This window comes from Leuciscus leuciscus (assembly GCF_965113295.1).
Source record: "Leuciscus leuciscus genome assembly, chromosome: 11".
Lineage (NCBI taxonomy): Eukaryota > Metazoa > Chordata > Actinopteri > Cypriniformes > Leuciscidae > Leuciscus > Leuciscus leuciscus.
Window position 1 is genome coordinate 30,284,189 of NC_138735.1, and position 11,247 is coordinate 30,295,435.

Genomic DNA, 11,247 nt, shown 5'->3' on the forward strand with positions numbered 1-11,247 from the left:
TCACTTACCATTTCTAGTTCAGTTATTTCAGTTCTGATCTGGACATTTGTATTTATTTTTTTATTACTAAATAAAATAAATGTAGTTTTATTTATATTTAATGACAATTTATTAACATCAAACCATTTTTTTAAAATGTTTTCATTTCTGCTTCCACTGTGTACAGAAGTTGTCTAAAATTCTGATCGGAGCAAAATAGAGTTGTATCATCTGCAAAAAAGACACAATTTAATTGAGTAGACACCTTACAAATGTCATTGATATATAATAAAAATAGCTTTGGTCCAAGGACTGATCTTTGTGGAACCCCACAAGTGACCCTCTGTAGCCGTGACCTGTCGTTGGTGAATTGCACAAACTTTATTTAACTGTGTTCTGCATGTCTTCTCTCCAAAGGAGTTACAGAAGAGGAGAGGGGACATCTCCATCCTCCTACTATGAAGTTGTCCCGTAGTCTTTCTGTGCCTGGACCAGAGGACATTCCCCCTCCACCCGACACCTCAGCGCCTGAGCCGCCCCTGTCTGCCGGTGGCCACACAGATAGGAGAGCAGCACCAACACATTTTTATGCTGTCCCTCCTCTGCCTCCATCACACCACCCGCCTCACACCCAGACACAGCACAGGGTCCCGCCCAACCGCAGGGTAAGAGCTTGATACCATAGGTCATAGGTCCCAAGAAGTGGCATCGGTCATAGGCTTTGTTCTTTCTTGTCTTTTCCTTTACATAAATTTCCACAAAAAAAGAGTATTAAATCTTAGAAATATTGTGTATTACAGGCTGAAACTGATACCAGCAAGATGGGAGGAGCAAGAATGGGTGGTATGAGACGTGGCTATAGCAACGCCACACCTCCCTCTGATGTGGGCGCCAAACAGTCCACCACACAGCGTAACCAAGCGCAAGCGGTGGCTAAGATTGCAAGTCGGCAAGGTGGGAAGGGGCTGTTGGTGAAGCAGCGCAAGGTGGAGGAGACTGCAGGCCGAGAAAAATTGCAGAAAAGTTCCATTTCAATCCCAACGATTATTGTTAAAGCGCCATCTACCAGCAGCTCTGGGCACAGTAGCCGTGCAAGCAGTGAGGATACAGAACTGTCTCCTGAGATGAATGAAGAGCAGGAAGAGGAAAAGCCTCAAAACCCAGTCATGGCTCCTACGCCCACTCCACCTCCACCACCTAATATCCCAGGTAAACTGGAAACACTGGGCAGGAGCACAGCACAGCGGGAACGTGAACGCTTCCGTGATTCCCGTCGGAAAAGCGCCTCATTTTACTACTCCTCTGAGGAGGACATTTTAGATGAGAAGGAATCTGCTCAAACTCCACTGGAGGCCAATACCACCTCTCGTTTGCGCTCTTCTAAATCTATTGATGAGGGATTGATCTCTGGTGATGCCTTAAGCATGCCGCCTGCGTTTGGGTTGCCGCAGTACGCATCAGCTACACCTCATCAAGCCACTACCTTCATCCACCCATTGACTGGGAAAGTTCTAGACCCAACAAGCCCGCTTGGACTCGCGCTGGCAGCACGTGAGCGAGCGCTGAAAGACGACCACCGTACACGTAGAGAGGAACGACACTTCGGTCGCCAGCTGTCCAGCACTGGAGTTTTTCCTTCTGCAGTCTCCCCTACAAACCAAAAGCCCGTTCCTCCATTCTACATATACCAATCACACACCTCAGTCTACCTTAGTGGTGCCTCTCCAACAACAGGTGGGCCAGGCCCACAGAGTCGCCCCCAGTCTCCTCGAATGCTGCGATTGACTGGAGGTGGGACGGGGAGCCTGGAATGGAATGAACAGAACCTTATGGATAGAGAGGAAAGAGGGACACCAAAGGTGCGGTTTACAGATAATCAAGCCAGTCAGTACCAGTCTCATCCTCAGGACAGGGACAACAGGGCCAATCAGTACCACACTTACCTGCGGGAAAGAGAGAGAGAAGGGCACAAGAGGATACCACCCAAGCCTCCTCCCCGCAGGCCTTCCTACATAGATAAGGAGAGTGAACTCGGCACAGCTGACAAAAGTCCCACCAGTAATTCCCAGGATGACAGGGGAGGACAGAAGATGGGAGAGAGCAGGATGGAAAAGGAGGGGGAGAAGGATGTGAAGATGGGGGGAAATCTAAGGGTTGGAGAGGGTGGCGATGTGATGATGCTTCCACCTCCTGCTCCATCTGTGGATGTGGATGATGAGTTTGTGTTTGCAGAGCCCCTACCTCCCCCTATACAATTTGCAAACGGAATAGAAATAGACACCCATGGAACAACAGAATATAATCAACAACAACAACAGAAGGAGCTGTCAGGATCTCAGTCACTCAATGACCAACAGTCCCTGCAAATGCTTTCCAATCCCCCGCAAGATGCCATGTCCCTACCAGACAACATGCATGCTGACTCACAGCAGACACCCATCCATCCTTCTGCTGTGGTACATCCATATCTTTTCCCACCGTCTTCTCTAATCCTCACTCCACAGCTGTGTCCTAAAATACCTCCTGCAAACCCTCCTCAGTCTCAACCCTCTGGCTATTCCCAGCACCCAAACACTGGCCAACCCCAGCCTTTATCCTCGCCACAAGCGGGAGACTCTGCCACTTCTAGTCTTACATCTTATGACAGCGAGGTGGCCAATCTGACTCAGTCAGCTCTCTCCCCATCTCTTCCTTCTCCTCAGATTTTCCCTCCTTCGAGTTCCCCTTCCGCCCCAGCCACCACCTCCTCTTCTGACCCTATGTCATTGCATCGACCTCTACCACTTTTCTATCAACACCAAGGTCACACTAATGTGTCTCTGTCGTATTCCACCATGGCTGCACCTGCTGCTGTAATGACCGTCACCACAACTATGCCTTTGGAAAGTACATCAGTTATAGCAAGTGATCGACTTCCTCCGGCACTTAAGGAGCGTGATTGGTCGGAGCCTGTGGTTGATTCTGGAATTGAGGAACTGGAGAGTCACAGCATCAGTGATCATCACATGGAAAACTTTGCAGAAAGAATGGATCGAGAAGGAGGCCAAGAGAAGGAGAGGGAAGGAAGGCGAGAAAGTATGGAGAGCGGGATAGTAGGTGATGGTTTCAAAGGAGACCAAAGAGTGTCCCTGGATTTGTCTCTTTCTCACACCGATAAATTCGCTCAAAAAACACAAAAACCACACATTCATAAATCCAAACCACCAAACCAGCCACTAGCTAAACCACACACTCAAAATATGTTAAAATACCACGCACACACACAGAATGGGCGAACCGGACCACCGCTACAGCGGCAGGCTAGCACTGCTCCCAACATGTACAGGTCAAGGGAAGAGGAGGAGCAAGAACAGGGAAGAGTAGGTGATGCTGAAGTGAAGATTCCAGCGTTTATGGATCGACGTCTGAACTCTCCTCTCTCCAATGTTAAGGCCAGCATCATAAATGAACTCAGCAGTAAACTACAACAGCTTGGTGGCTGGCAGGGTCAGGGACCACCTCCAAATCATAGGTGAGACATCTTGTGAAAACAATCACACATGTAGACACACATTCTTACTAATCATACAGTACAGCATTTGAAATTACCTGAATTTTTGCATTGATAATGAAGTCACAATTATAGACAAATACAGTCTGGATAAACTAACGTATGCAACCAGTTTTTCAAATAAACAATCATTTGAACAAATCCTGGAAATTACCCTGTCTGTGCTATGGACAGAGGTGTGAAGTCCAGGGTTCAGAAAGTAAAAGTCCTGCCATATACTCAGCCAGCTGATTTCACTAATTAGTTCCATCTCCTGGCTGAAAAACTGTGCTAATTAGCAAATCCAGGTGATTGGAACAAAATACTGAGGAGGACTTTTACTTCTGAACCTGGACTTTACACCTCTGGCTATGGACATGAATGATACCTCAAATCATAGCAACCCAACAAGTTAAAACCTCTCAGTTCTCTTTGGCAACCACACACAACACCTTGGCATTGTTGTGGTGAACTTTGTCACTGGCATGCATCTTATTGATGACCTTTTTTCTGGTTTACATACCTTTATTTTCTCTTTCTCAGGTTTCCAGGTGATCCCTCCTCTGGCTGTGCACCTCTCATCCCTGCTTCCGTTCAGTCTCTCCAACGCTCCTTCTCTCCAAACCTGCCCCCTAACTCTTTAACATCTAACTGCCCTGCTGTGGCTCTGAACCCTGTACCTTCGTCTCCTCTTCCTGTAAAAGCTCTAACCCCAGCCTTAATCCCGATCCCGATCCCATTACCTCTAACCCCAACCCCAGCTCCATCCCCTCTCAAAGACTGGACACCATCTAATTCTCCTATTTCTTTTCCTCACGGTATTTTGTCCCCTCCGTCACTGCCCCATACCCCCCTCTCTCCTCTTTCCCTGGCTCATGCACCCCTCTCTCCTCCATCATTACCTCATCCTCCCATTTCTCCAATATCTCTCTCTCATGCACCTCTCTCACCTTCCTCTGTCTCTTATCCACCGCTCTCTCCATCCTATTCCCCCTATCCCTTGTCTCCGAAACTTCGCTCTAAGTATCGTGGAAAAGTTTCAGAGTTTCAGTTCTCCGGGCCAGAGCTGCGGCGTTCTGAATCTCATTCATACACTCAGCGCCGTCGAGCGCCCAGTCCCCTCATCTCCTGTTCGGACCACCCGCAGCCTGGACCTCCACGTCCATCCTCGCTCCCTCTCTTTCCATCTGCGCCTCTTTACAGCTCTCTGTTTGAAATCCAACCCCCTTTAACACCCCCACTGGGAGTCGCCCATCAATATTCAGACCAGTTTTTCCCCCAAACTTCTCCTCTCTTCCCGCTCCCATCTGCGGTGGCTCCTCCTAACCCTGCGCTTGTCTCTAGGTCACTCTCCCCTACCAACTACCTGTCTGGAGGCTCCTCCCCATCTTGTATGGGCTACCCGCCCTTAACGCCTCCTCCACCCAATCAGCCATTTGTGTCTAAGCCCCTCCCCTACTGGAGCAAGTATGATGTTGCTGATTGGCTGACTTACCTGAATCTGGCAGAGCACCGGGAACGTTTTCTCGACAACGAGATTGATGGCTCCCACCTGCCATCTCTGACAAAAGAGGACTTCCTGGATCTGGGTGTGAGTCGGGTCGGACATCGCATGAACATTGAGCGTGCGCTTAAGAGACTTACGGACAGGTGAGATAGGAAGATGAGAAAAGGAGGGGAAATGAAGGGTAGATTCAGACGAGGATCTGATGAACAAGCAAAAGAACATTAGAAAGCAAACTAGACAGAAGAAGTGAGGGGGAAATTATCATTTTTTAAACTGGAAAAAAGCCTTTACATTTGTTTTTCTAAAAATGGTCCACCATTTCATTAAAAATTAGCTCTGCATGGATATTTCTGCCTGCAGCTTTACTCGACAAATAAATAGTCTGCCCTCAATGTTTTTGTATGCTTAAGATGAAGATTAGTTAAGGAAGACTTAATTTGATCACAAAACCCATTTCTTGAGACTGTGACCTTCATGTATACGTTTTATTTTGCACTACCAGTCAAAAGTTTGTACATCTTCTCATTCTTTATGTAATTTTTTCTAATTTTAGCATTATAGTAAAGTATGAAAACTATGAAATGATACAAATGGAAATATTTATATAATGTAGTGACTAAATAAGTTTTTGTTTTCATGCACGTGCAAACGTGTAGTTTCTAGTTTTTTTGTTTTTGTTTTTAAACATAGAGAGAAGCCTTTAGATCAAAAGTCAACCTAAACTCAGGTTGAAAGAAACATAAAATCAGTCAAGTGTGTCTAAACCTTTGACTGGTAGTGTATATTATAAATGCATTGAGTTATGATTTTTCATATTCCATTTAAGAACACACCAATCAATTGAATTGCATCTCATTCCTTTTGTTAAACATGGCATTTATTTAAAATTGCACAAATGACACATGCCCTATAATTACATACTGCACACTAATGTAACTAATTGCTTTTTGAATGCCAAATTCTTCATCTTAGTCTCTAGATGGTCAAGCACTTTTGTTTCTTATACCTCATGCTCTGCCTCCTTTCTTTTCCTCCTTTCCCCCTTCCATGTTTTCTAGGCTCTCCTCTGCTTTCTCTGTCTCCACTGTTTCTTCTGAAGGGCAGAACGAACGCATGAGAGATGATACGACTCAGAGCTAGAGGAGAATTAGAGAGAACTAGTTAGAGGATAGAAAGAAAGAAAGAATGTGGTTAGACAAAAAGCACTTGGGATGAAAGGGAAAGACTTCCACTGAAGGACAGAGATGGGGATGATTGCAAAGGAGAAGTGCTATGAAATACTCAAACACTCTTGCCGAGTGAAAGCTAAAGTCATCGTCTCCGTTGTTCTGAGCAAATGTTTGTCATCTCAGCTGAAGCCAGATGGGCAAACTTCTTCAGCCAATCAGAGACACACAAAGAATGTACTTCTTTCATTGTTTTTTGGGATGACTATATCAAAAAAGTGTAATGAATTTTAGTAATATTATATTATTATATTGATAAAAAAGAGGCTACTGTGCATATTTTAGCATCATGACGTACAGGCTTTGATTCATCTGATAATATGATGATTAAGGTCAACATGAAATCAGAATCGACCCCGTTTACTTTTTTAATACACATTTCCAGTGCACATTATTCCAAAGAAAACAAATGTAATCAAGCTCTCTTATTTTTAACCATCAGTCATGTTGAGTGACTTTTCACCCTCCAATCAATTTGCGATAGATCAAATCAAGCCTTGCCTTACATTTTTATCATTGAATGTCCTTTTTTAAATCGGAAAATATGTTGGATTATGAAAGAAAAATGGGTTACAAACTATTTCGTGTTGACTTTAAGCACTAAAAACAGTCATCGTAATGCCAATAATAACCATATAAGGATTAAGTATGTAAGCATTTTAATACCATAAGCAGAATCAGTCTTCCAAAGATCAGAACACAATGAAAGAACCCATCGTTTATATTGCTTAAGTGCGCTCTTTTTAACCTACACACACACACACATACACACAAACACGGACTGTGTGTGTATGTGTGTGTTTTGTGATGGCGGTGGTGGTTGTTTTATAGGAGTAAAGCATAACTCCATTTCATTTGAAAATATATTTAAGGAATTAGAAACAAAGGAAATATATATGAATATATGTGTGCGTGTGTGTATGGAAATGAATGCAGAATTAAAGTATATATATAAATATCAGATATTTCTATTGTTCTGTACAATAATTGATGAATATGATGATACATAAGCTCTGCTTAAGAGGTTTGAATAAATTATTCTCGTTGAATTTATTCTCATCTGTTCTTGAGAAACAATCATACGCAAAACATACAGTAAGTGGTCCCCCCCCCCACACCCCATTTTTGCAGCCATTTTTGCTGCTTAACAGCCTATTTTCACTGTGTACTTTATTAATTTAATGCTTGAACCTTGTTCCATGGAAGAAACAACCATTAAGGTGAGTAAATAATGTAATTTTTGTATTTTAGGATGAAGTATTTCTTAAATTCCCACAGGCCACGATTGACTGTGTATGATGCAGTAGCGATCACTGCGGGTTCTTCACCGTTCCTGTTGCTGAGGTGATGAACTCTGATAATAAACAATCATCAACATTCACTCAGCCAGTGTTGCTATGCTAAGTTAAGCACTTTATAACTTTAAATGCTTTGATATAGAAATTGCATATTTTGTTCAGGCTGTATTGTTTGCTTCTGAACTTATGAACCACTCTGATACACACTAATTGCTTCACATGTTGGCGGTTTTTCGCTGTGAGCTGTGGTTGGCAGAGAGCTGAAATAACTCTCACATTCTACAACACACTTAAATTTCACACCTGACAACTCATTTACACTGAGATGAGAGATTATGTATGTGTCAGTGTGTGTGTGTGTGTGTGAGAGAGAGGAGGAGAACACACACTTGCATGTACATATGCACTTTGGCAACAGCTGACTGACTGCACAGACACTGGAGTGAACATCAGACAGACAGACATGGGGGAGAAGTGAAGGATCCTGAAGGAGGACAGAACAAGCCAAAGACTGGAGGTAAAAAGCCTTGTTTTTTTCTATTCAGTTTAACTTAAGTTTATTGGGAAGTTGACAAATAACATTTTCAAGGTTTTTTTTTTTTTCAACATCACGATTTTAAGCTAAGATTGACATGAAAGTTTTTATTTTAGGTGCTGTAACTTATCTTTTAAAAATAGTTTTGCACCTCTTTTTTTTAAGTAGGCAGAATTAGTTCATAATATGAGCTCATAAAATATGCATGCATGATAATCATAAGAAATAGTTTTAGATGTGTGTCACATCAACTACCCATATGGTGTAAAGAGTGTTGCACACACGCTGATTTATCTGAAAGTGTTTCATGTGAAAAAAACGTGTTAATGTGTATATTTAGCTCACACAGAGCTTGATCAATAGATCAGTGCTGTTGAAATGCTCCCATTATGTTTTTGTACTTTACTAACAATTGATTGTTATGTGCAATAACAAAAATGCTAGATTTTTGGGCTTTATGAATTTATTTAAAAATGTGATTTAATTTTGATATGATGCTGTATTTTTGTATACATGTGTTTGTCCCTATGCCATTCTTTCATATTAGAGATATGATTGTGATCTCATGTATGTTTCTCATGCAGAAACATGACAGTATGAATGACCATCACGATTCGTCACGGTCAGAAGTGAACCTGGACTTAAATTTGTGGGCATTTTATTATGTGACTCTAATGGATATATTTGACAATTTTATTCTGGGTTCTAGTTATGGGTTTAGACTCCACAGTGATAATTTTAATTAGTTTATTTAATTTATTTGACACAATGGACATTGTGTTAGAACATATTCTCTGATAAATAGAAAATCGCCTCGAGGGGGGCAAATATCACTCCATTTTGTGACTCTGTTGTATTTTGCACAGTGTGTGTGTGTGTGTGTTGTGAAGCATGTGTAAGATGACCTACCAGCTCTTGTTTATTTGGAGTTCGCTCGGCTGGTGTATGGAATCCTGGGTGGGGGAGAACTCTATTTCTGTTCCCAGATTCCAGTAGCAACACACACAGACAGACACGCCTTTACAGTACGCTTATAAATGCATGTATTAATACATACCGAGGCAGTTATCTCCATTAATTATTTTGCCGTTATTTAATTTGGCTAGTTTGTGTGATTTTTGTGAGCCTTATCTTTAGTATAAAGATTTCTGTCAGATTTAATCGTATTAAATTCACCACGCATTTCAGAGATGTTTATCATCACAACTGACTATATCCAGTTGCAGTCTCGCATGCAGCGAGTCCCCAGAGTGATTCACATGGACAGTTGCATGCTCTGGATAACGGCCAGAAACTCACCCACGACCTATTTTTATCAGATAGACTTTGCAAATACATGCATAAAGTGTTACCACTTTACAGTAAGGCCTCATTTGTACCTCACATTAACTAATAATGACACTCAGTGCATTTTTTACAGCATTTATTCATCTTTATTAATGCCATAAAAATACAAATCAATTAAATTCAATAGAAATTGAATAGAATTTCTATTTAATTGAATAAAATGGACCAGTTGTACTTCACAGTGCATTAAGTAATGTTAACAGATTCAACTTTTAATTTTAAAAATGTATTATTAAATGTTAAAAGATGATTAATTACTGTAGAAGTATTGTTCATTATTAGTTCATGTTTAATATCAAGCGGGTTGCAGGACTTGTTGCTCTCGTCATTTGCTATTTTGCATCTTGTGACCGTGTGTTTTTGACCCCAAACCACAGCGGATGTAATTTTAGACTTTGTTACCTTGTGAAAAAGTTCTCTTAATTATATTTAATATGCACTTGTAGTGTACGTCAAATCTTAAAAGTATATTTTTTAAAAGCTGTACTTGCAGATAATATGATATTAATGAAATAAAAGGCCATTTAAAGGGAGTGCACTTTAATGATCTTTCGCCGTGCTTTAAAGTACACATTTTGATGTGACTAACATGCATACTAAACCACACATAAAGTAGTGTGTTACTTTTTTTTTTAATTAATACATTTTAAATGCACTAAATTGGAACTTCTTCATTACAAATGTTTAACTGTCAATATATTTAAATACATGACATACAAATTTCAATAGAAATTACATTAAAATTATTTTTATGTAGGCTACCATACATTTTTCAGTCGACAGTGCACTTGCACGTCAAAGAGAATAGAAATAATTATGAAATGACACATATAAGGATACATTTAAATTTAATACATTTGCAAATTACATGCAATTTAATTTTTCGAAAACATTGCATTCAGTTCATAAATATAGACATATATTAGATTAAAGTTACTCATCAACATGACTAAAATGTTGGCTGTTATATTGTAAAAGGCGAAAGGAACAATGTGGCTGTACAAAGGTGACGTTTTTTTCTTTTTCAAGAGCATCTGTGTTTGCAAGTCAAGCATCATTACCATTGCTCATAGTGTTCTGAACAAATCTCTAACACTTCTAAACTGCTGCATGTAACTCATTCTGTAATATGTCAAAACAAGAAGATGTTTACATCCGATGAAACAACAGGCCCGGGGAATGCAAATGTACAGAAGGTTCAAAAGCTTCTGAGACGCTGCAGTGAGCGGCCGTCTGTTTGCCATGAAGCCTCTAGGAGGATTGTGGAAACAAATGAGTAAACATACCCAGATGCCCCTGAATACGTCACCTGATGTGTTCTGATAGTGCAGGGGTAACAACAGCCTTGAGGAAACTGGACAACTTGGACTTCTCTGGGTGTATTGGTTTTATACTCCATAACATGAAGCATGCAGATTCTTCCTCACTTACACACATGTAATCAGACTGTCTTTTGCAGCCAGCTGTGACCATGGCGGACCCTCCCGCAGGCCCACCTGAGGACCTCAACAAAATCAGCTTCTGGATGGTAAGGAAAAAGCTGATCCAACACCTATAGTGAGCTGCCTTGCTGTTTACTCCCTACATAGGTAGCTTCCTTCTAAGGCAGCACCATAGATCAAAAGTGACTGATTTGGGTTGCACTACATAGCATGTGTCACACAAAATAACGCTTTTCATGAGAGACTCAATTCACATAGTTTCAAATTGGCGTCTATCATTCCATAAAGAACCTGTAACATTTAATGGAACCTTTCTTGATAGTGGAAAAAGGTTCTTCAGATTATTAAAAAATTCTTCCAAAAAAAAAAAAAAATTATATTATA

The 11,247-nt window shown here is 41.1% G+C and overlaps 2 protein-coding genes across 8 annotated transcripts in view; both read left to right on the forward strand.

The window, feature by feature from the left end:
- LOC309508888 (SH3 and multiple ankyrin repeat domains protein 1) overlaps positions 1 to 7,290 on the forward strand; it is a 97,276-nt gene extending 89,986 nt beyond the window's left edge. For 6 of the 7 annotated variants that reach the window (XM_082183406.1, XM_082183405.1, XM_082183409.1 and 3 more), the window contains 4 exons: positions 397 to 644; positions 780 to 3,490; positions 4,052 to 5,158; positions 6,074 to 7,290. In XM_082183406.1, the coding sequence (XP_082039532.1) occupies positions 397 to 644; positions 780 to 3,490; positions 4,052 to 5,158; positions 6,074 to 6,155 (4,148 nt within the window). In that variant the 3' untranslated portion in view covers positions 6,156 to 7,290. The remainder of the gene's footprint in view (positions 1 to 396; positions 645 to 779; positions 3,491 to 4,051; positions 5,159 to 6,073) is intronic. The other variant, XM_082183410.1, reaches the window with a different exon arrangement.
- A 629-nt stretch (positions 7,291 to 7,919) lies between these two features.
- Positions 7,920 to 11,247, forward strand: part of LOC309508932 (protein kinase C and casein kinase substrate in neurons protein 3) — a 13,020-nt gene continuing 9,692 nt past the window's right edge. The window contains exons 1-2 of the mRNA XM_082183491.1: positions 7,920 to 8,056; positions 10,881 to 10,949. Of these exons, the coding sequence (XP_082039617.1) occupies positions 10,893 to 10,949 (57 nt within the window). The 5' untranslated portion in view covers positions 7,920 to 8,056; positions 10,881 to 10,892. The remainder of the gene's footprint in view (positions 8,057 to 10,880; positions 10,950 to 11,247) is intronic.